Source organism: Orycteropus afer, unplaced genomic scaffold (genome assembly GCF_000298275.1).
Source record: "Orycteropus afer afer isolate SDZICR_OR568_19922 unplaced genomic scaffold, OryAfe1.0 scaffold00059, whole genome shotgun sequence".
Classification (NCBI taxonomy): domain Eukaryota; kingdom Metazoa; phylum Chordata; class Mammalia; order Tubulidentata; family Orycteropodidae; genus Orycteropus; species Orycteropus afer.
Window position 1 is genome coordinate 6,827,691 of NW_006921646.1, and position 25,066 is coordinate 6,852,756.

At 50.8% G+C, this 25,066-nt stretch overlaps 1 protein-coding gene across 1 annotated transcript in view; it reads right to left on the reverse strand.

Moving 5' to 3' along the window:
* MDGA1 (MAM domain containing glycosylphosphatidylinositol anchor 1) overlaps nucleotides 1–20,093 on the reverse strand; it is an 87,259-nt gene extending 67,166 nt beyond the window's left edge. The window contains exon 1 of the mRNA XM_007939416.1: nucleotides 20,027–20,093. Within this exon, the coding sequence (XP_007937607.1) occupies nucleotides 20,027–20,093 (67 nt within the window). The remainder of the gene's footprint in view (nucleotides 1–20,026) is intronic.
* Nucleotides 20,094–25,066: the final 4,973 nt, after the last annotated feature.

Consider the following 25,066-nt stretch of genomic DNA (forward strand, 5'->3'; position numbering starts at 1 on the left):
AAAAAAAAAAAAAAAATGGTTCAACTACCAAAATAAAGAAAACAAACAAAAACTGATCCCGAACCCAACCCCTCTGATCCCACCTTAGTCTTACCACCACCATCTCCTGCCTGGATCATTACAGCAACCTCCTAATAGGTCTCCCTGCTCCGTCCCTTACTTGGTAGAGGCAGTTCTTTACAAGTAGTGAGCCATGCAGTCAGATCCCATTCCTCCTCTGCTCAAAACCCTGCCAGGGCTCTCATCTCACTTGGAGTAGAAGCCGACACTTTTTCAATAGCCTACCCTGCTCCCAGGCAGTGTTTCATTCTGTTGGACATAAGGTCGCTATGATTCGGGACTGACTTAATGGCACCTAACAACAACAACAACCCTGCTTCCAAGGAACCTATTGATGTCACAGTGAAGAAATCCTCAGCTGCTAACTGAAAGGTGGGAGGTTCAAACTCACTCAGCAGCTCTGCAGGAGAAAAGACCTGGCGACCTGCTCCCGTAAAGTTTCCAAAAACAACCAAAACCAAACCCACTGCCGTTGAGTCCATTCCAACTCATAGTGACCCTATGGGACAGTACAGAACTGCCCCCATCGTGTTTCCAAGGCTATAAACTTAAGCAGACTGCCTCATTTTTCTCCCATGGAGCAGCTGATGGGTTCAAACCACCACCCTTTTGGTTAGAAGCCAAGTGCCTTAACCACTGCACCACCAGAGCTTCTTCCATAAGATTACAGCCTAGGAAATCCTATGAGGCAGTGCTACTCTTTCATACAGGGTTGCTATGAATCAGACTCAACTCAAGGACACACAAGCACCACCACCACCAGCAGGTTTCCACCCCTACCTGTTCCCACTCCCATCTCATGTTCTACTGCCCTCCTCCTCACTGCAGTCACACTGGTCTCTGCTTCTCTCCAAGCAGGCCACACCCATGCCTACCTCAGGGCCTTTGCACTCACAGCTCCCTCTGCCTGGACTGCTCTTCCCCAGTTTTCACAGAGTTGGCTCCATCACTTCCTTCAGTGCCCTTCTGAGAGAAGCCTTCCCTGAGCACCTAGTTAAGACTGTACCTCTCCTCATCCCCTCATCCCCCTCCATCCCTTTTCTCTGCTTTGCATTTCCTTCAGCTCTCCTCACTGTTAGGCAGAAACATGGCTGGCCATGTGGGTGAATGATTAAGACGGAGGGAATTATAAGAACTGGTCAAGCAAGGAGGCGCCTGACCAGAGCCCATACCAAACCCCAGCACGTAACCCTTGCTTATGAAAGACCCCAGCACCTGACTCTTACTCACGAAAGCCGCCAACCATTTCCTGCCCACTATGTTAATGAAATACTTCAACTCTACTTCCTACCCCCATGCTAATAGCGTACTTTAGTCCCTGTAACACATATCCTGCTCTCAATCTGGTCCTCTAAGAACCAGGAAGAAAATCACTATAAAAAACCCTTTCTTTCACTGGCCCAGGAGCGTGGAATAAAGTTTTCCTTGCTCTACCTTCTGTTTCCCTTCTCTTCCTTATCTCAACCTTACACTCACCACTGTTCATTCTGTTTCTGTGTCCTTTTCAAAAGGCAAATGAGTACCCCTGGGAGGGAGAACACTTTGAATCCCTGAAAGGGATGAGAGATCTATTTTACAAGACTCAATTCAGGAAGTATAAAGTTCAAGACCCTACTTTCTTTAGCATCAGATACATTTATAAATCAAGAAATGCAATGCCTGCCCTCTTGCTCAAGTCTTCTTTTCTTATTTTCTTTTTCCATCACTGAAGGGTTTCTCTCCTTTTTTGGCTAAAATTTTAGAAACCACAAAAGTGGCATGCACCGTAGGCTCTGATTATATTGCCGAGCCTTTGAGCAACGTGTAAATGACTTGAAACTCAGAAGGTTGGGGGAGAAAAGTGAAGGCCAAGGGTATGAGGGAGGCCAGCGGACCAGAGTTCATTCATAGCCAGGGATAGCAAAATCATTGTCATTTGGAGGTTCCTGAGGCTGAGAATGAGGGAAGAGAGAAGAGAGGGGCTGCCTTTTGGGAAGTTCTGTGAGGAATAGGCTTCAAGGAGCACTAGGTAAAAAACTGGATACAAAACATACTTGTTTCCTGACCTATAAAATAGCTAAAAGGAAACACTCTCAGTAAAAGCTTCCCAGGAAGGAAGAGGACGGAAAGTTGGAATTCCTCCACCCTTTCTCCCAGAACAGGGTCTCAGTCTCTCTCTCTCCCTCAATATGTCTGTACCCAGACCCTCACATGCCACTTCCCTGGTGGCAGAGAAGAGACTCAACAATGAAGGCAACAGCTTCCTGGGCCAGGCCTCTGGTGCTGGAATCACTCACTTAGCAGAGTCGTCTGCTGAGCAGTAAACAGCTGAGTCTTTTACTCTGTGTGCCAGGCTCTGGGCTCAGAACAGATTTCCACAAGTTCCTCCTTTTCATCTTTACTGCACCCCTCTGGGGAAGGTGCTATTATTACCCTGTCTTGTGCGAGAACCGAGGCCCAAAGCCAGCCAATGGCTGAGGTAGGACTAGAACCCAGATCTGTTTCAGATGCCGCCACTCCTATCCTTCAGGCCACACTGCCTCCCAACACTCTAACCTGAACGAAGATGATTATTCATCGACCTTAATATATTTAGTTACTTGCTTCTGAAATTAGACCTTGGTGATATCATGGAGCCTGGCTAGTCATGTGTGGCAGCTGACCTCAGAGCTGCTAGTCGCTGACACTTGGGTGTGAAGAACTTCTCAGGTTACTCCCCTTCCTGGTGGGGGCTTGGCTGACGAATGAGGGAGGAAACAATGGAGATGAGGAGGTGGGGGATGAGGAGAGACACTTGGCTGACCCTTTCCAGAATCCTCCTCTCTGGTTGCCATGGTGTCACCTCTTCGGGAGGCCTGGGCCCTGGAGGGGAGAGGAGGGCAAGGTAAGGTCAAAGGAAGGGAGCCAGAAGCTAGCGTTTTCATGGGGTCCCTACAGAAAAGGGGAGCTGCCAAGGCATAATTCGTGAGATCTCGATCACCAGGGCCACCCTCAATACAGGGGAGGAGAAAGATGAGGATGTAAGAAGGAAGAAGCAAGAAGGACTGAGCAGTGATGGGTGAAGGAAGGGCCAGGGCCACTCTCAATGAGGAAAATGAGACCCAGGAGAAAGACTGGCCTCTGGTAAGAGTACTTTGGATACTTGACAGCAGTTATTATTGTGTGTTGTCAAGTAGATTCCAATTCATAGTGATCCTGTAGCACAGAGTAGAACTGTCCCAAAGTGTTTCTTAGGTTATAATCTTTATGGGGAGGAGCTCTGGTGGTATAGTGGTTAAAGCATTCAGATGCTAACCAAAAGGTCAGTGGTTCAAACCCACCAGTTGTTCTGCAGAAGAAATGTGAGGCAGTTTGCTTTTGTAAAGATTTATAGCTTTGAAAACCCAATCTGGGTCACTATGAGTCAGAATTGACTTGATGGCAGTGAGTTTGGTTTGGTTTTTAATCTTTGTAGAGAGGAGCCCTGATGGCAAAATGGTTAAGTGTTTGGCGCTAACCAAAATGTCAGCAGTTTGAACCTACCAGCTGCTCTTCAAAGATGTGGCAGTCTGCTTCCGTAAAGATTACAGCCTTAGAAATCCTATAAGGCAGTTCTACTCTGTCCAAATGGCCAGACTTCAACTCACCTACTTTGGTCATGTTATCAGAAGGGACCATTCCCTGGAGAAGGATGTTATGCTTGGTAAGGTGGAGGGTTGACAAAAGAGGGGAAGGCCCTCCGTGAGATGGACTGACACAGTGGCTGCAGCAATGGGCTCAAGTATAGCAAGGATCATGGAGCTGGCGGGGGACCAGGCAGTGTTTCGTTCTGCTGTGCATAGGGTCACTGTGAGTCGAAACGACTCGATGGCACCTAGCAACAACACTCTGTCCTGTGGGGTCGCTATGGGTCAGAATCAACTCAACAGCATACAACAATAACAGAGGGCATTTCTCCTGTGATGCCGCTGAGTGGGTTCCAACCTCTGACCTTTCAGTTAGCAGCCGTGCTCTTAACCATTACAACACCTGGCAAATGAGTGTCAGCCAGACCTGCCATTAGTGTAGGTGTTCAAAGAGACTTCCTCATTAGGACAGCATGAGCCTTAGACCAGGAGCGATGCATGAGCCCTGAGTGCGGCACAGTGCCATTCTTGGAGCTCCCGTGAGGGGCTCTGGGCTCCTCACAGGGCTTTTTCAAAGGTGCCAGCTCCCACCCGAGCCTGAGATGCTCTGACTAGGCAAGGCTGGCACAGGAGGGAGTCTGGAGAAGAATAGGTGCCCCTGCCACTCAGCCCAGCTGGGGCCACTGTCTCCATGTGCCTGGCCCAGCCCCCAACCTGGCATGGGCACAGCGGGTGAGCGCACGCCTGGCACAGGCCCCAGTGCCTGAGAAAGAGGCTCCGAGTGGGCTGCTTTGTGTTTTGTGAAAACCAAATCTACAACTGAACTCCCCAGCCTGCTGGGAAGGCTGGAGGGCCTCCCTTCCCGTCCTCCTGCTGGGGCTCACCCTCCCCTCTCAGGCCCCCCAGGAACCATGGGGAGAACCAGCTGCCACCCCGGCTGGCATGGGGAGCTGGGAGGGGGGGCTGGGCCCGGCTAAGGACATGCCAGGGTTCGCCCCCTCCCCACCCTGACCCCCTTCCTGCCTGGAATAAATTGGAATACAAATCACAGGGAAACGCTTTCCTCTGTTTGAACAAATTGCTATGGATTCCTCCCTGTCTCAGGTCAGGCCTCCCGATGGGGGATATTTTCACTCGCCCGACTGCTAATAGACTCAGGAGAAGCTGCTAGATCGATGGAGGCTGGGAAAATTAGCCAGGAGCACTAGGCCAGCCTTGGCCTGCCACCACCCCCCACTTCAGGCCTTCTGGAAGAGTGGGGGCAGCCATGCCCAGGCTGGGAAGAAGCACCAGGCTGATGGCCTAGGATGCTGGATGCCTATGCCTTCCCCTGCCTGGAAACCAAGGCAAGGGCAACCAGGGGCTGCCTAGAGGAGCAGTTTGACAAAGATGGACTCAGAGACGCTCCCAAAGAACTCTGCAATCCTCCTCCCCCATATACATGCATCGTCCCTTGCACATACACACGTTTTTGTGTGCAACATCATCATGCATATACATACCTACTGTACACATATGCCCATATATATGTGTGCAAAAATATATAGATGAAGTGCATGTGTATAGAGTACAGAGAATATGGGAAATGTATTTCAGCTTCTATTGTGGTACCTACTGAGTGATTTATCTCATGCAAATGGACCTACACACACACACATACATACAGATCTCCACCAGCAGCCAGGGCTACCCACCCACTCACCTCCTTGGCCCCCTCAGCCTGGCTCTGTAATTCCGCAGGGAGCCTGAAGAAGCCAACCCCTTACACCTGCCCCAGGTCCAACAGAATGAAGGGCAAGGGCCTGTGGAGCCATGCAGCCCACTCCCCGCCAAGCCAGCCCCAAAACCCTGCTCCTTCAGCCCCCAATGGAGGATTACCCAAAGAGCAAGGTAAGCATAACTTACTTGTGCTTACTTACTAATCTGTAGTGAACAATTTAACATGGTGGTGTGAAATAGTTCACTACAGATTAGTAAGTAAACACAAGTAAGCCCGTGCTTCCCTTGCCTACTGGGTACTCCATCCCTGTCAGGGATTGTAAATTTGAAAAGAGGCTTTGACTCTGTAAGAGGGGGCTGTGGGGTTGGGAGAAAGACAGATGCCAGCCATACCTAGAAGCAGAATCTTTGATGTGATGAAAAAATGTCAAATTGTTCACTACAGATTAGTAAGTAAGCACAAGGTAGCCAGTGTTTACCTTGCTTATTGGATAATCTGATACTGTCACCCCCAGAAAGTGAGGGAGTGAGCCAAACAAGGGTGTAGAGGCATCAAGCACATCAGGGCATCCTCAGTAAGAAGCTTCTCTGGCATCGATGGAAGCCACTGTACCAGTGGACAATTCCAGGGCCCACGGCTGTCTGGGGAGTCTGAGGGAAGGCAGGAGGGGAGGAGAGAGCTGGCTGCACCCTCTGAATGCCATTCCTGTTTCCTGTCTGCTGCCCTAGCCTGCACAGAGTCGGCTCGTAACACACATATATACACCCCTCAGTAACTTAGAGCCCTGATTTGGCCTGGGAGGTAGCTGTGGGAGAGGGAGTGTGTTCAATGGCAGACAGAGCAGTGCCACTAGTTTGGCATGGCCCTTCGCCTCTGGCCACTGGTTTGCATCCCTAGAAACTGAGCAGGTAGGGCCAAATGACCTCTAAGCCCATTATCTCTGACCTCCCATGATTCCAGGGTGGGTTCCTTATTTGCTGTGTGGCCTCAGGATTCCTCTTGCCCTGTCTGGATCTCAGGTTTCTCCTTTGACAAATAATTAGATTTGCCCTAAGATCCCTCCTGCCTCTGTTACTCTTAGGTTCTGTGATTCTAGATCATCTCTTTGTCTTGCTCTCTGCTGTACCCTCAGCAACGAAAGCAGTGTCTGGCACATAATAGAAGCTCAATGATTGATTAATTAATTAATTAATCAATCTCAGGTTCCAGCTGGTAATAAAGAAGCAGAAGAAATATACAATAGGACGAGTGCTACTCTGAGATGGACCATAAGACTCAGGGGTCTTCTCTAAGCCCCATTCTTGGAGTCCTCAAAGCAGCCAAAGCTCCCCACTTGGGTTAGGCTGGTAGGGTGAGTGGGAGGAGAGGGGTTGTTCACATTCATCTAAAGTCCCTTCTCATTCAACTGACCCTAAGGTGGGCATTTGTGGCAAAAACTGCTCAGTATCTGTCAAATATCTATTCTCCCCTTCTTCCTAACAGAACCCCAATATTTTCTTAAATGAGGATGTGCCCATTTAAAAGATCACATTTCTCACCTTCTTTTGCAACTAAGAAGCACCGGCAGAAGTCAATGGGAGGGGGCTTCTGGGAAAGCTCTTTAAAAGAAGCTGACTCAGCTGGTACCAGTACCAGTTGCCACAAAGTCGATTCTAACCTACGAGGCTCCATGTGTTTCAGACTAGAACTGTGCTCCACAGGGTTTTCAATGGCTGGTTTTTGGATATGGATCGCCAGGCCTTTCTTCCAGGATGCCTCTGGGTGGACTTGAACCTCCAACCTCTTAGTTAGCAGCTGAGTGCACCACCCAAGGACTCCCTCTGAAATATATTCCTCCCTTGTTTCTACCTGGAATGCATCATGATGGCTGAGCCCCAGCAGCCTTTTGGTGATCTTGAGGCAAAATGTCCTGGCAATGGTTCCCAAACCTTGCTGCATACTGGAATCACCTGGGGATCTCTTTTAAAAAAACTGCTGATGCTCAAGAAAAGGTTTATATTTGGAAGGAAAATTTCTTTGTTGGTTACTGGGGATGGATGGGGAGGGGAGGGGAACTTACTAAATAGATTTACATATATGTGTGTGTGTGTGTGTGTGTGTGTACCCCCCAAAGATTATTAGTGGTTACCAGGGTAGGAGGGAGGGGGGAAAGGGGAAGCTTTTGTTTGCGGGGTGTTGAGTTTATGCTAATGGTGGTGGAATATTTTGGAAAAGGATAGCAATAATTGTGGCACCTGAACAATGTCCCTGAGCTGTAAATGTGGAAGTTGTTATGTTGGTGAATGTCTTGGTGTGTATGTTTTCACTGCAATAAAAGTAAACTAAACAAAAAATGCATGTGAGAGCTGGACAATGAATAAGGAAGACCGAAGAACAGCCGATGCTTTTGAGTTGCAGTGTTGGTGAAGAATGCTGAAAAGTACTAAAAGAACTAACAAATCCATCCTGGAAGAAGTGCAGCCGGAATGCTCCTTGGAAGCGAGAATGGCCAGACTTCATCTCACCTACTTTGGTCATGTTGTAATAAGGGACCATTCCTTGGAGAAGGATATTATGCTTGGTAAAGTGGAGGGTCAACAAAAAAGGGGAAGGCCCTCAACAAGATGGATAGATACACTGGCTACAACAATGGGCTCAGGCACAACGAGGATCATGGGGCTGCAGGACTGGGCAGTGTTTTGTTCTGCTGTACATAGGGTCGCTATGAGTCAGAGACAACTTGATGGCACTTAACAACAACATACAAAAAACAAAGCTGATGCCTGGCTTCTACCCCCAAGTATGGGATGTGACCTGGACATCTGGATTTTTCAAAGCATCCCAAGTAATTCTAATATGCAGCAAAATTTGAGAACCATTGCTATAAGGAGAGCACAAAAACAAGACGAAAGGAGCCTGGGTTTCTAATGACCAAGGAACCACCGTACTAGCCATGGATAGCCTACCTCTAGACTTACTTTACATAAGAAAGAGAGTTGTCCTTAATTTCTTTATACTTCTGTAATCAGGTCTTCGTGTCCAGCAGTACAATGTGATTGGGGTCCTCATGATTCTCCCATTAGACAAACTACTCCCACAAAACAAAAAAACAGCCGGATAGCACTCTCAGGAACCTCACTCATAGAAGGAGCCAGGCACTTGACTTGACATTGGGCAGGCTTGAGTTCAAATCCTGACTCAATCACCTACTAACTCTAGGGCCTTGGGCAAGTTACCCAAGGTGACTTCTTGAAGCCTCAGCTTCTTCTTCTGGAAAATGAGGGAAATGGAATAGATATGCGTTCTCCCACTGAACTGGGAGCTCCTTAGGAGCAAGTGCCATGAACTTCTGCAGCCACACAACCCATCACCATTCCTAACACTTAGTTGTTGGTGGTGTTAGTATTGAGTTGGCTCTGACTCATGGCGACGTTATGTATGATAGAATGAAACACCTGGTTCTGCACCATCTTCACAATCATTGGCATGTGTGCGTCCATTGTGGCAATTGGGCCAATCCATCTTATTGAGGGCTTCCCTCATTTAAATGATCCTCCACTTTACCATTGACACATAGTAGGTACACAATAAATATTTGCTTGATTTACATTGAATTGCTACAATGCAGTCCAGTCTTGGGCGGGGGGAGGCCATTTTATTCTAAACCAAACTGGGAACAGAATAAGAGAGAAAAAAAAAAGAAGAAGAAGAGGTGCCACATTTCAAAAAGAATCACACTCAATAGATATCAGAATGTATCTGCTAGAAATCAATAAAAATAGCATTTCTGGGGTAGTATCTTTCAGTCTCTCTAGTTGGGGACTAAGTAATCCCTTGATTAGAAGCAGAGAGGGGCCAGTCTCTCAAGCTCCTACCTGAACCTTCCATTAACCCGTCACCATCAAGTCAATTCCGACTCAAAGTGACCTTCCATTAGCATCATTAAAATAGAAGTTTACCCGCTCATAATTTTTTAAAAGAATAAGTGGGTTGTTGTTGTTGTTGTTGTTGTTTAAACACCCTGGGGTTCAGATGAACTTTGTTGAAACGAAGGTTGGGCAGTGACCTAGAGAACCCAGAAATGCCCTCAGAAAGCCCAAGGGAGGAAGACATCTGTTTTGGCCTGACTCATTCGAACATACTGTCTATACCAGCTGTGCCTGACAATCAACTGGAGAGCTCTTAAGACCACAGCTGCCTGGATGCCACCTGCAGAGTTTCTGATTCAGGAGGTCCGGGGCGGAGCCAGGCATCTGTTATTGGAAAAAGCTCTCCAGGTGGTTGACATGCGGCTGGGTTGAGAACCACTTCTCTACACAGCTTCCAATCCTCCAGATCATCAAAGTCTATCTCAGCTGAGTTCCTGGGATTGCAGAGAACCACAAAGAGCCTGGGATGGAATCTCCAAAGTTGGCCAAGCAGTGCTCATATGTCTGCCCAAACCGCTGCCACTCCATTGAGGCTGCCCACCTCCGCAGCCCCAGCCTCCCACAGGCTTGGGTAAGGGGAACTGCTGTTGCGCCCTCCCTGCCTTACCACCTTGCTCAAAAGCGCAACCTGCACTTCCTGCTTCCTCATGCCACCCACACCCAGAGCTCCCTGCCATCTGCCTGCCACCCCCTCTGCTCCTGTGAAACGGAGTCCCCAAAGTTCACCTTAGAGTTTACAAAGTACTATTACTCTCAAGTTTCTCTATAATCCCAAGAGCTGGGAATGCCTGAACTAGCCTTCCAGGTGGGGAAACTGAGACTCAGAGAGATGAGGTGATTGGGCCAAAGTCCCTCAAAGGGAACAAGCTGCCTTCTTGGCCATGTAACCCATGTTTGACCATAGCAGTCTAATCGTCTTTCCTTTATGCCTTTGCTACTCCAGGTGTGGTCCATGGATGAGCAGCATCAGCATCATCCAGGAGACTGTTAGAAATGCAGAATCTTGGCCCAACCCAAGGCCCTTGGAATCAGGATCTACATTTTCAAAGATCCCCAGGAGATTCCTGTGCACAGGGAAGTCTGAGGAATCACCACTCTGTGCCTCGCTGCCGCCCTGCCAATCTCCCAGTTCCCAGTTGGCCCTCTCTGACTCCATCTTCTCCTCCACTTCAGACAGCACTTCCTCCCCTGGCTTCATTCTCACTCCCCCACCTCCACTTTCAGGCTCCTGTCCCTTCCCAGGTCTCCTCTTACCTCTCTTAAACCACTTACTGTATCTCTCCTTTTTCCTCCCACCCCTCAAATGTTGGTGTATGCAGGGCTCTGGCCTCAGCTTAGTCCCTTCTCTCCCTCTAGCCTCTCTTCCTTCCACCTCATGGCCTTCACCCTCATTGTTCTGTGGACATAAATCTACATCTGCAAACCCACCATTTTAGAGCTGATTTATCTCCTGAGCACCAATACGTGTGTCCTCCTGCCTTTTCACCGTCTCCGCTACACACCCTAGTATCCCATGAAGTTCAAAACTACACTCTCTTTGTCAGTATAATTGACAAAGTACTGAGTACTGTGCCACTGCCTCACTGCCTAACCATTTACCACAAATTCAGGTGGTGGGTACATTATTCCCATCTTGCATCTGAGAAGCCACTTCTCAGAATCTCACAGCTGGTGCAGAGCAGAGCTGGGACTCAGACCCGAGTATCTGAGAAACTCAGAAGCCCAGGCTCTTAACCACTCTAGTTCACTCTTCAAATCTGTCTGGCTTTCAGCAGCCTTTATTCTACCTCTTTGCCACTGTGTGCCAAGTCTCCCAACTCCGAACTTCAGAGGTGTTTTCGGGTCATACTCCTTGCCTAAAGGCACCCTCGTAGTACAGTGGTTAAAGCATTCAGCCTCTAACCAAAAGGTTGGCGGTTCAAACCCACCAGCCTCTCTGAGGGAGGAAGATGAGGCAGTCTGCTTCCACAAAGATTTCAGAAGTGGAAACCCTGTGGGGGCAGTTCTACTTTGTCCTATAGAGTCACTATGAGAATCAACTCAATGGCAGTAGGTTTTTTGGACCACTTGCCTGAGTTCTTTCCAATATACTTTTAGGGTCTAATGATCATACAATCTGGGTTCTTGCCTTTTGCAACAGTCCCTATGTCCCTTACTCTGCCCCCACCCTCCTTCAACTACATGGCAGCTAGAGTGATTCTAAATCTTTCCCTGGCTTCCAGTCTCACTCAGAATAAGATCCAAAATCTCTACATAGCTTTCAAGGCCCCAGACAATCACATCAGTGATTTTTATTATTATTCCTTTACTGTTCCAGCCCTGACCTCCCCTCGTATTACCCTCCCCCTTGCTCATTCTGCTTCAGCCACACTGTACTCCCCGCTATTGTCCAACCCCACCAGGCACAATACCGTCACAGGGCCTTTGCACTGGTTATTCCTCTGCCTGGAACACACTTCCTCACTCAGCATCTTCAGGTCTCTGCTCAGCAAGACCTCCCACCACCACCACCACTTATATGAATGAACTTGTACCACAATCTACCACCCCTTGTCCTCTTAGCTGTTTAACTCTCCTTCACAGTACCCATCATCCTCTGACACATTATAAATGCATTGACTTCTTCACTGCCTGTTTCCCCATAACACAAATGTAAACTCCAGAAGAACAAAAGTTTGTTTTCCTCACTATATATCTCAAGTGCCTCAAACAGAGCCTATAACTCCTCCGTTTGTTGAATGACTGTAGTTCTTACACCCACTCCATCCTGTCCATTTTCACAGCTCCCACACTGGGTCAAGTTCTCATGACTCTTCCCTTGGACAACCTCAAGGCCTCCTGACCAATCTCTCTGAGCAGTCCCTTCTAACACAGAGCTACACAGCTACGCAGCCCAAAATACAGGCTCTACCCATTATCCATTGCTGTCAAGTCCCTATAGGACAATGTAGAACTGTCCCCTAGGTTTTCCAAGGCTGTAAATCTTTACAGAAGCAGGTTGCCACATCTTTCTCCCACAGAGCAGCTGGTGGGTTCGAACTGCTGACCTTCTGGTTAGCAGGTGAGTGCTTATCCACTGTGCCACCACATCTTCCCCAAAACCCAGGATTTCAGCCCCTCTCCTTTCAAGTACAGGCTTTGCAATCAGTAGATCTGAGTTTAAGTTCAGCTCTGCCAGTTGGACAAGTGAGGCTCTCTTTTGAGTCCTCAGTTTACTCATCAGTAAAATGGGCTGATAAATCACTCTCTCAAGGTGTTGTAAGCAAAAACTAAAGAAGAAAATGCATATTCAAATCAGCTCTGGCAAGAAACATTAGTGTTTTTTTATTATTATTCCTTTCTATTCCAACCCTAACTGCCTTGATCTATGCTCAGTCCAAGAGAGCTGTTTACTACTCCCCCGAGGTCCTTTAGCCTCCATAGCTTTGCCCTCCACCTGGGATGCCCTTGTTGGCATCTCCTCAGTCCTAACTTCTATTTATCAAGGCCACTTCAAACCCCCACAAGGCCTTGGAAATAACTCATCCTTCAGATCCCCACAGCCCTCTATCTGTCCTTGCAACATGGCATTTATCAAGATCTCCCAGGAACCACCATCTTGTGTGTGATTTCCCTCCTTTTCTCCTTGAGGGCAGAACTTCCATCTTATTCATCTCTGTAGCCTTGTCAATGCTCAGAACAGGGCCTAGCTCAAGGGAGGTGCTCAGTAAATATTTAATGAGTGGTGAGTTAAAAGACACAGCACACTGCTTCCCTGCTCCCAAATAAGACAGTCCACTAAGATGGAGCCTCACAGTCACTCCTTACCAGCTGTGTGACCTCAAGGCACTATGCCACCAGAGCTCCCCTGACCTCAAGCAGGTCATTTAAAACTCCGGAATCTCAGTTCCTTCCTCTATTAAAAGGGACAATAGGACTCACTGTGCTGACCTGTGAAATTGTTATGGGAATCAAATGAGGTACCAAAAATCAAACCAAATTCACTCCCATTGAGTCAATTCCAACTTATAGCAACCCCCACTAGGTTTCCAAAGCTATAAATCTTTACGGAAATAGATTGCCCCATTTTCCTTCCATGGGTTTGAACCACTGACCTTCTGGTTAGCAGTCAAATGCACTCCTTATCAAATGACATAAAAACCAAAAAATCAAACTCACTGCCATTGAGTCAATTTTGATCATAGCAGCCCCTCCTTGGGTTTCCGTGGTGGTATCTCTATGGAAGTAGATTGCTCAGTCTTTCTTCTGAGGTGTGGCTGGTGCGTTTGAACCACCAGCCTTCTGGTTAGCAATCAAAAGCCTTAGGCAAATGCTTGGTAAAGCACATGGTATTTACACACCTAAAAGGGATTACAAGGAAGCCTGGCATTTGACTGCTAACCAGAAGGCTGGTGGTTCAAACCCACCACCCATTCTTCGGAAGGAAGACTGAGCAATCTATTTCTGTAGAAATATCACCTCGGAAACCCAAGAAGAGGTCGCTATGAGTCAAAATTGACTCAACGGCAGTGAGGTGTTTTTTTTTTTGTTTTGTTTTGTTTTGTTTTTTTGATGGCACAGAAGTTAAAGAGCTCAGCTGCTAACGAAAAGGTTGGCGATTCAAACTCATCTGCTATTCCACAGGAGAAAGATGTAGCAATCTGCCTCTGGAGAAATTTACAGCCTTGGAAACCCTATGGGGCAGTTCTACTCTGTCCTATAGGGTCACTATGAGTCGGAATTGACTCGATAGCAGTGGGTTTGGGTTAAGGTTTGGATTAAGGGTTTACCAAGGAGCTGTGGTGGTGCAATAGCTAAGTGCTCGGCTGCTGGCCAAAAGGTCCACATTCCAAACCCACCCAGCAGCTCTGCAGGAGAAAGATAGCAATCTGCTCTAGTAAAGACTGCAGCCTAAAAACCTTGGGAGAGAGTTCTACTCCGTCATGTGGGATACTTTGGAGTTGAAATCTGCTCGAGGGCACCTAACAACAACAATATTCTTATATGCAACAATTCTTCCTACAAAGTTCATTCTCTGCACACAAAAAGATGCTTGAACAAACCCTCACCAAAAGTGTAGTGGGATGGGATGCCGCATGACTTTTACTTGCTTCCTGATATTTTTATATAATGTTTGATTGTTTCACAAGGAATATGTGTTACTTAGGAGCTCTGGTGGCATAGTGCCTAAAGTATTTGACTGCTGACCAGAACGCTGGTGGTTCAAACCCACCAGCCACTTCTTGGAGGGAAGACTGGGCAATCTACTTTCATAGAGATACCGCCTTGGAAACCCAAGGAAGGGTCACTATGAGTCAGGACCGATTTTGATGGCAGTGAATTGAGTTATGTCACTTAGAGAGTTGGGGGGAAAGGAGATCGCATTATTTAAAGAGAGAGAAAGAAAAATCCATTCCTCTGAGTGAAGTATTGCTTTGCCTCCCATATCAGCATTTAAATGCAATAGGGACCCCTTGGTACCTAAGCCCTGTGCTGAGCAGATGTGCCAGGAAAGGAAAGTCTTCTGATGGTAGAGAGAAGAAGGAGTGGAGCCTTGCCCCAGGTTTACAAAGCGGCAGCTGTTCAAGTACAAAAACCCTCTGCCTTGCTGATGGGCACATAGCTTCATCCAGGCAAGAGCCCACAAAGCTGAACCCACCACAGAATTCTCCTCTGGCCTAGGGAAAACTTGGGCCACACAGAGGGTGCAGAAAATGTAACTTTGGCCACAGGCGGGTGCCTTAGGACACTGGGGTAGATATGTGGGAGCTGGACGGAAGCCAGGGGCTTTACAAGGCTCTGAGGAGACCCAGGTGTCCCCAGGCTGAGAAATTAGAATAATTCTCATCCAGTGGCCTCTGGGAGGAGGGAGACCAAGGGGATCCCAGAAAAGGTAAGAAGCAATGTAGTGGCCAAGCCCTCCCCCTGCTGGCCACATCTGGAGCAGCAGCATCAGCCAGCAGCACAGGGCAGGGGACCTAGGCAGTTAGACACACTCCTGAATGTGGAGTCTAGTCAAGCTCAGGTGTCCAGAACCAGGTAGGAGGTGGGTGGGGCTCTTCCAGCATTGAGAGGCCTAAGGTCCCATATTCCAGGACCTCTGTCTTTGCCAGGTGAGGCATCTCTTGACTCAACCTTCCTCAGCTCAGCCACAAGGGGATGAAACTGAAGGGTGGGGGCAGAGAAGGAGGGGGGCTTCCTCCACCGCTCCTGCCTCTGTCTCACTCCTCCCAGGCCTGCCCGTGCCTCTCAGGCAGCAGAGAGAAGCTGGGGCTGCTACCACTGCCCGGATTTCCTCTCCCGCCTCCAGGTATTGATTTCCTGCATCATTCATTTGCCGGGCCTTGGCGGCTGTGATTAGCTCCCTCCATTCTCCCCACGGAGCTCCCCACCCGTCCCTCCATGTTCTAGCAAAGCTGAGCTAATACCCGGCTCTAAATGAGGCTCTGCCACCCCAGCCCTGCAGCTCACAGCCAGGTGTGGCTAATTACACATGGGCTGTTGGCATGTCCCCAGCCCACCCCCTCCACAGTGCTTGCCCCTCTAACAATCCCCAGAATGCAGGCCTTCCCACCCATCCATGGAGTGCACAAGTCTGCAGGGTAGGGACACCATGAGGATGTTGGACCTGAGGGGGACCCTCCAGCCCAACACCAAGAGACCTGGGGAGTCCTCAAGCTGGCTCAGGGGCCCACATGAATTGAGGGGGGATAGACAAGGCTGGCAAAGCAAACAAAATAGCCTGTATTTGTGGACACAAGGTCTTCCTCTCCCTCCTGCAGTTACTAGAACTAAGAAGGAAAAAGGAACAGAGGTGTGGACCTTCTTGAGAAAATTTAGAAAACCCAGAGCCTGCTGCTATACCTAGGGACCAAGGGTATTCTGATGCAAGGCCTCCCAGCCTTCTCCAGGGGAAGACCAAGTATGGACAGTCAGATTGCAGGCCCTGGAGTAGAAACTCTGAAAAACCCCAGGAGCGCTCACACCCCGATCGATGCAGAGAGGACTGTACCGGGAGGCGAGATGCACTTCCTGAAATTCCTTCTTCCACACCCTCCAGAAGAGGGAAAAAAACCTGACTTGGTGATAATTCTGTAAGCTATGTTGCTCTTGTCAAATTATTCAACATCTGTCTTCATGTTCCCACAAGAATTAGCATAGGATAGTAGTTTCTGATGACACCTTTGGTGAAATATTTTGACTTCCACCAGTAAGTTGCAAACAACCTGTCTTAAGGATAATGTCAATTCCCACTCCTGCATATTAAATAATCCAGGGGTTTGTTGTGTTTTTGCACAGGAGAGGAGTCCCACTGGCTTGCTCCTGGCGGGAAGTCCAGCTGCTAGAAGAGGTGAGAAAGCCAGAGTGGAGGAGAAGGTGGTCCCTGACCATAACCACACACAGAACGCACCTCCTCTATCACCTGGCTTCTGCTGTTACCCCAGAACTAGCTTTTGGGGCCAGCTTACCCTCCTGGCCTTCCAGAAAGCAGATTACCGGATCCATCCTCTAAGGACAACAAACTGGGCCAGGAGATTGGGAAACTGGGGGAGGGAAAAACAGCTCCAAATGGACCATCTGGTCCAGCACTCAGCTGCTATCGCATCTGTGCCCCAAAGAAGAATGAAGCCACCTGGCAAGACTGAGAATGCCTCGCCAGCCCTACTGCTGACAGCAGACCTCAGAGAGGGTGGGAAGATGCTCAGAGGAGGCAGGGCATGGGGCTCCTGGCATCTGCCTCCTACCAGCCTCAGTAGAGACCCAAAGTCCAGTCAGATCCTGACAAGTTTGCTCCCACACACCTCCTCTTCCTCCTACTTGTGAACTCAACCTCCATGCTCATCTGGCCCTCCTTCAGCCACTCAAGCCTCAGGGCAGAGGGGCAGGTGCTAGGGGTCCTTCCCCAGGGCACACTTTTATCCTGTGCGGTGATTAAAACCTGCTGCCTCCCTTCTCACCGCCAGCACAGCACAAGGATTCCAGTCTCCTCTCTCAAGTCCTCGATGGCTGCCAACCTCATGACTCTCCCTGAGCAGAGACCCTCAAAGAGTGTCTACTGCCCTTCTGGCAGTCATCCTAGACAGACTTCTTGAAAGAATTTCAAGAAGCATAACCCATCATTCATTCCATAAATATCTGCCGAGCCCTGCTGTATGCCAGGCACTGTGCTAGGTGCCGTAATACAATAATGGCCATGCGTTACCATTCCTAGTCCCTACCCTCTACTCTCACTCTTTCTCACGCAGCTTTGTCTGCTTTGAGGGCAGGGAGAAACTGAGGGACAGAAGAATGAATACCAAGTTTCATACCTAGTTGCCAACAAGTCTATTCCAACTCATGGCAACTCCATATGTGTCAGAGTAGAACTGTGTTCTAGAGGATTGTCAATGGTTGATCTTTCACCAGGCCTATTTTCCAAGCACTACTGGGTGGACATGAACTGCTAACCTTCCAGTTAACAGCGAGTGCTTAACCATTTGTGCCACCCAGCTTTCATACTACTTCTGTAATGGGTCCCAATGCTACAAAGATGCTCCCTTCCACTGTATCTGGCCAAAGCTTCTAGCATCACAAGGAACTCAATAGCCTCTTGCCCTCCTCCTCTTCTTGGCCCATACTAGATCTTCTCCTCTCTCCAGTAAAGTTATTGAACCCTGCAGCTCCCCTGAGGTACCAGCCTTCCCTGGAGTCAAGGTGTCAAAGAGAAGGTGAAAAGAACACAGCCCAAGAGCGACGGGTTGGCCCAGTGCACCAAGCCCTTCTTGATTTGTACAGCTGGGGCATGAGGAAAGGGAGAAAATGCAGAGCAAAAGGGGGCAGATAAGCCTATAGCTGAATCCTAGCCCCTAAGCACTCTGAAATAAGAGTCTACAGACACCATTGCCACCATTCTCCACCTCCTGCTGTCACTGCCTATAGTAGGAGGGAGTTATTTCCAGGCTAGGGCCAGAAGAGCCTCCTTATGATGGAGCACCATCCTGGAGAAGGCGGGAGGAGATGGAAGAGAGATGGAAGAGAGACATGGTCAGGAGATAGGCTTGCCAGATCTGCCCAAGGGCACAAGAGGGAAGGGTGGGGTGGAGGACAGCAGCAGACAGGAAGGGTTTCATCCCTCGGGAGCCTCTGGGGTGTGGTGCACAAAAAGCAAAGGCCTCAGCGGCATCCCTTTCAGGCCACCTCTGAAGAGGAAAGGAAGGTGTACGGAAACCTTAGGGAGAAACAAGAAAGAGAAACCCCCAGAGAAGAACTCTGAGACCCACTCAGTGGCCTTCTCCCCACAACTCTCAGTCCTTGCTGCATTCTTCCTGCTTTCTGCCTTTTCTGGCTTATGCAAGGGGCCAGCAGTAAGACACACAAAAACTAATTAAGAGGCAAGAGTTTGGCCAGATGCCTGGGCAGGCCTCACCAGAGAATTAAGCCCAAGCCAGCTAGTTGTGTAGGGCCAGGAACATGTCACTTCCCAGACACCTCTCAGGACACCTGTCCCTCCAGCCAGGTACAGGGAGAAACAAGCCAGGCACCTTCCAGAAGGAAGCACTAACATCTGGATCTGAGGCTGACAGTCAGGGGACTATACCTCTGCCACCACTGCACAGGACAGGTCAAACTCTCCCCTGATCCAAAGGCAAATAATTAGGCCCTCCTCCCAGAGAGAGAGGGCGGAAGACTCCTCCCAACCCCAGCTTCAAAAAAAAAAAAAGGCTAAACTCACTGCCATCAAGTTGGATCTGACTCATAACAACCCCTCCTTGGGTATCCGAGGCAGTATCACCCACCCCACCTACACATCATTTAAAAGTGACCTACAAATACTACTTAGCAGTCAGGAGAAGAGAAAATGAGGGCCGTTGCCCCCCCCCCCAAGCTGACTTTCTGCGCTGTTGGACTCCAGAGGGGCCAGAACCCGGAGAGAGGGTCTGCTCTCCAGGCCTTTCCTTGAGGAAACCCATGGGAAGGAAGGAAGAGACAGCCACAGTCCCTGGCGCTGGGAGCGAGTAGTGTAGGCGCGGGAGCAAAGCTGCGTGGCAGGAAGCAATGTTTGGACACGTAGCCAGGTGGGTGCGTGCCGTGTGCGCGTTTTCTGGGGATGGTGACTGAATGTGTCCGTGTGTGAACAGGGACAGGGAAGGTGGGGCCGGGATTTTATAGCTGGGAACCAAGACCAGAAAGAACTGGCTCAGGAGAAGTCTGGAAAGGGGTCCAGGGTCACAGGCGCGAGAGCCAGAGGACGCCGGCACCTGCTCAGGCTATCGAGAAGCTAGTAAAAGCAGTGGAGCCCCGGCCATAGCAGTAAAGGCAAAGCTGCCCGGCCAAGATGCTCGCAGCCCGCTCCCCGCAAGCCGCGTTCAACTCCTGATCCGGCCTCGCACGGCTTCCACTCTGGAACCCGCCCGGAGGAGGAGCAGGTTTCGGTGCAGGTGGCTACCTCAACCCCGGGCTTGAGGTCTCTGGTCCCTCCAAAGACGACTGGGTGCTCTCAAGGGTTCCAAGTCACTCCTACCACTGGCAGGGTTTGGAAAGGTGGGTACTTGCCCCTGGTATCCCCGGTTTCAACGCCGGACCCTACGGCCGGTCCCCGTACTCCGAGGCAACTAGCACCGTCTCCTCGAGCCCAGGAGAGGGAGGGACGTGAACATTCACTGCAGAGTCCAAGTCGGTGCCCCCACCCAGCCCTAGCAGCACGCACTTTATGCCTCTTGCAAAGTTTCCGCGCGCGGCGAGCGCGGGTGGAGCGCTTTGTGCCTAGCTGGCTGGAGCAGTAAGCGGGCTCTTACCGTAGACTCCTTGTCCCCGGCAGTGGATGGGGATCAGCGCCAGAAGTAGAAGGCAGGTCACCTCCATCTTCATGACCCGTGCTTCATCCCCGCGAGGCGCCGCAGCCCGAGAGGCGGCGGGGGCCGCATCCGCCGGGGCCCCGCGAAGCCCCCTGCGTCCCCTCCTTCCTCCAGCGGCGACAGAGAGGGCGGCGGCGACGGAGACCAGGAAACTGAGGAGGCGGCGGCTACGACCCGGGTTTCTCCTGTGGCGGGGCTGCTGCCCGCGTGGGGACCGAGGGGGCGCTGGCTCAGCCCCGGGTGCCTTGGTGCGCCGGGCCCAGCAACCAGAGCTCCAGCCCGAGGAGCTCAGCTGCCGAGCCACCCCGGTCCCCGGAGCTGTCTGCGGGAGGTGCTGGGCGCCGAGGACTCCTCTGCAGCGGTGGCGGCGCTTCGATCCCACAGGCCACCGACAACTGACAAACTTGTCGTTTCTCCGCCCAGGGGACGCCCCTCGGTGGAACTGGGGGCGGGGAGGTCGAGGCTTGGCTCGGTTTAATCCACGGTCTCCAGTCCTGCGCCCGCGGCCGGCGCTGAGGGCTCAGCCGCCCGACCCAAGGGGGCCGGATTGGGCGTTCTCCCCGCGGCCAAGGAGCCCCAGCTGGGCCCCCTAAGCGGGGGAGCAGCGCGGGTTGGATTCAGCAGAAAGGCGGGCGCCGCGGGTCCCCGGGTCCGCGAAGTTAACCAAGGCGCGAAGGAACCTAGGGAAGGAATCGCGCCCCGGCGCCCCGCGGGAACCAGGAGAGCAATTCCAGCCAAGAGGGACCCCAGAAAGCGAGGAAAGGAGGAAAGTTTGAATCATTTGAAAAAGATTCGCGCTCAAGCCAAGGCTGGGGTTGCCGCGCGGGAGCTGCTCGCCGCCTCCGCTCGCCGCTCCCGCCGTCTGGCCGTGACCGTGGCGCTCCTGGGCTCCCCGCTCTCTGGAGTTCCCGGCTGAGCCTCTCCCCAACTTGGTCGTCCCCGCCCCCGCCCGGCAGCCTCGGGCGTCAGGGGCCCCGAGCGGGCGGGGCCAGGCAGGGCTCCCGGGAGCGGCGGCCGCTCGGCTTCGGGCCACGGGAGCGCTCCGCTCGCTCGGCAACTTGGGCTTCGCTGTGCTGCTTCCCCCCCAACCCGCTCGGAGCTTTTCATTCCGCGCTCCCCCCGCCTCCCTCCTCCCGCCTCCTTTCCTCCTCCCTCCTCCTCGCGTCTCCCCACTCGGTCCCTCTCTCTCCCACCCTTTGTCGCTCGCTCTCCTGTTTGATTTCCCTCTAGTTAAAAAAAGGAGCCAATTAAAGGCAGCCCAGCTCGCTCGGCCCAGCCTCGGTCCAATTTCCTCACCTCCCCCAGGACCAATTAGAGAAAACAAAACAGAGCTGGGGGAAGCAGACTGCCTGCTTTCTTCTCTCTCTCTCTCTCTCTCTCTCACTCCCTCTCTCTCTCTCTCTCTCTCACTCTCTTCCCTCCCCATCCCTCTGCTCCACCCCCCACCTCCCGGCCGGAAAATGTCAGAAAGCAGAAATGGATCCATCTATCCCGAGGACAGTGGCGGAGGGATGTGGGTTTCAGCGCGGGCTCTGCAGCCACGTTCATACACTCGCTCTTCGCCCGCCCTTGCACGCCTAGGCTGGCTGCCGAAGCCTGGTGCTCCGATACCAGCACGCTCGAGGGGCATGCACAACCGCTTGCCCCGGGAACCCGAGCCCCTTGGGTCATTGCACACTTTGCAAATGTTTTGCACTTCTGGGAGGCGGGACTAAAGAGGAGATCCAAGGAAAAGGCCGGGCGCTTGCGGCTTCTTGGGCCCTGCAAGCGCGCGAGCTGGCAGCCTGCCGTCGATCTACTAGGTCGTCTGCGCCCTCCGCGGAGTCCCGCGGCCGAGCCCCCGCCCCTTTCCAGGCCGCCTCTGCCTCTCCCTGCTTCTGGCGCGGAGGCCGCCGCCAGAACAGCTGGCGGAGCCGAGGGCGGAAAGAGCGCTTGAGAGCCTGCCCTTGCAGCAGTCCACAGGATGCCAACAGGTTTGCCCGCAGGACCCGTTCCTCTGTAGCTCCCTCAGGCCACCTCACTTTCTCCTCAGCTATGCCCCTTGCCGCCTCCTGTCTCCCCATCAGGACCTCAGGCGCCCCTAAGCGCCCAAAGGGCTCACGCCCTTCCTGCAGCCATGCTCGAGCCTGCTCCAACCGCGGGTGTCTGGACTCGGAGCCTCCGGTACCTCAACCGGGCCCTCTTTAAGCAGACGTGGAGAGAGCAATCTTCCCAAAGCCCGCGGGGAGGGGCGTAGGCTGGGGAGCGAGACTAGAGGCCTCCCCAATGCGTCGCATCGCAAGCTCCCTCCCAGGTCCTGCTAATCTCACCTTCTCCACCTGTCGCCGTTTTTTTTTTTTTTTTTTTAATCTCGGCGTGTGCGCGGGGATTGTATTAGCGCGGTCGGTGGGAGCGCGGATGCAGCAACTAACAAACGCAGAGATTATAAACCCTCCTCCCCCACCCGCGAAACTGTTCTGTATCTTGACTGTGATGATGACTGTGACTCTATGCGTTTGTCAAAACTCGTAGAACTATACACACACCAAAAAAAAAAAAAGTTAATTTTACTGTTCATAAATTAAAACAATAATAATAAACCACCTTTGCCCCGGGCCCATTTCCTAGAGTCCCTCCTCTCTTGACCCTCCAGAGGCAGACTCTCAGAGAAGCACAGGAGTAGATGTGATGGTGGGGTGGGAAGAGGCTTTGGAAAATGCTCAAAGGCTCAAGAAGTGGGGGTACCATCAGCTGGGGTCTCCTCAGCTCCTTCTCTGTCATGTCGTAAAGCCTGAGGATTCCCCATGCCCACCTCCCACTATAAGCATTGCAGCCCCTCCATCCCCTCCCCACCCTTCCCTCTCTTCTCTTCCCTTGGGTGTCCAAGGCTGAATAAGAGGGCCAGACTCATTTTTATTATTATTATTATTATTTATTGTGATTTGGGTGAAGATTTACAGAGCAAATTCACTTTCCATACAGCAGTTCACATAGACTTTGTCACATGTCATTGACCACAGTTTACCACAATACAACAGCTTCCCTCCCACTTCCTCCCCATAGTTACCTCTTCCCAGTGTCCATCCCTTCATACTCTCCTGCTCCCTGAGCTGTCTCCCTGTGCATAAGCAGCCCTTCCTTCTCCCATGATTGTTCTCTCCAGGGCATGTGTCTACTTGAGGTAAATGTTTAACTCACATGCCTGTACTTTGTTTGGCTGGAAACCACAGGTGTGTGTTCAATTCCAGACCTGAAGGGCAGCTAGGGGCCATAGTCTCGGTGGTTCCATCAGGCTCTATTGGACCAGCAAACCTGGTCCCCACCATCTTTTTTTTTCCCCTCCAAATGATTTTGAGTTTTGTTCCACATTGTTCTCCCTCTCTATGCAGGATCTCCTACATACCTTCCAAGTGGATGACAGTGGTAGCCGGGCACCATCTAGTTCTTCTGGTCTCGTAGTTGTATAGGGCCAAACTCATTTTTATGCTGGGCACCCAGCAGATCCCAATGAAGATCTGTTAAATGAATGAATGATGCCCATCACAGGGCAGATACCATAAAACTACCATACTCCCAACAAAACCATCCTTTCTACTATCCCCAAACCATCACCCCCAAGAGAAAAATCCATTTTCTACCCCCAGAGGGATACAGAGCTATCATGCCCCTTCTCACCCACCTCCCCACCCATTCTGAAAAGGAAGTGGCACTAACAAGTAACTTATTTCATTGTCATCTCCAAAGATATATTGGAAATCTCCACCTCCTCCAGGAAGCTCTCAGGGAATGATCACAGTGATTCTGGCTCTCCCCATTTTGAGCTGAATGAGCACTTACCCAAGTCTTGGGAAACTGCCTTCCTATTTCCCAGCCCCAAACAGCAGTGAATCACTCCTCTTTGCCTTTGGGGTTTGTTACTGTGTGACAGGCAGCCACATTGACTCAGCTGCCTTTCTCTTGAGTTTGCCCTCTCAAAACACATACAGTGGCCTGGAGAAGAGAGAAGACTTATGATGGGGCAAGAAGAAGCAGGGGGCGGGGGACACAGAGGACTGAATTCAAGCCAGGGTGGGATTGAACAATTTGCTGTAGCTGATCCACTTGTGATCTGCAGCTAATTGTACGAAGTGCAAATACCTTGACAGCCTGTTCATGTGTGCCTGTAAATTCAATCATCTCCTCCCCCTAAGTGTGCCCAGCTGCTGCCTCTGTCAGCACCCTGTGTCTGACAATGGGAGAAGGGAAAGAACACTAGACTTTATAGTCATCAGCTTTGCATTCCAGTCCTAATCTCTCCAGGCCTGTTTCCCAAGCTGTAAAGTGGGTAGGATCCCTGCCTTACAGAGTGGTTGAGAGAAAGGAGTAATACTAATAGCTAATACCACATGCCAGACACTGTTCTAAGTCCTTCACATGTATTAATTGTTTAACCCTCATAGCAATTGTGTGAAATAGAACCCTCATAATACCTACGTGCTGTTCTCATAAAATAGCATAGAAAGGTTTGGTGACTCAACAGCTGCTAAGTGGCCAAACTGAGCTTTGATCCAAGTAGCCTGGCTCAGTGGCCTTGCTCTTCCCCACTGTCGTAGACTGAAGAGATGTAAGGGTCAAGGTACCCAGTAAATGCTTTCATAAGAAAGTATTTCCTGTTCTCTTCACACACACAGAATAATTCTCTGGACCCCAAATTGGGCTGTGGGGGGCATGAGAGCTGGCGCTGGGGTGTCCATGAGGTGGTTCTTCAGTCACAGGATGAGAATGAGGCCAGGCTGCCTAGGGGCTCAGTGGTCAGTAGCAGGGCTACCAAGTCTTGAGTTTCATCCAAGGTGATCCAAGAGTTACTTCCTACTGAAGAAAAACCCTATTCTTTTGCCCCAGCACAAACACAGCACTTGGGGCCCAGGAAGGACTCAGGAGCTAGCTGCTGACTAAGAGATTGTGTGACAGGTTGGGGGGAACCAGGAGCCCCAGGCTTTGACCAAAAAGGGCAGCTATGGA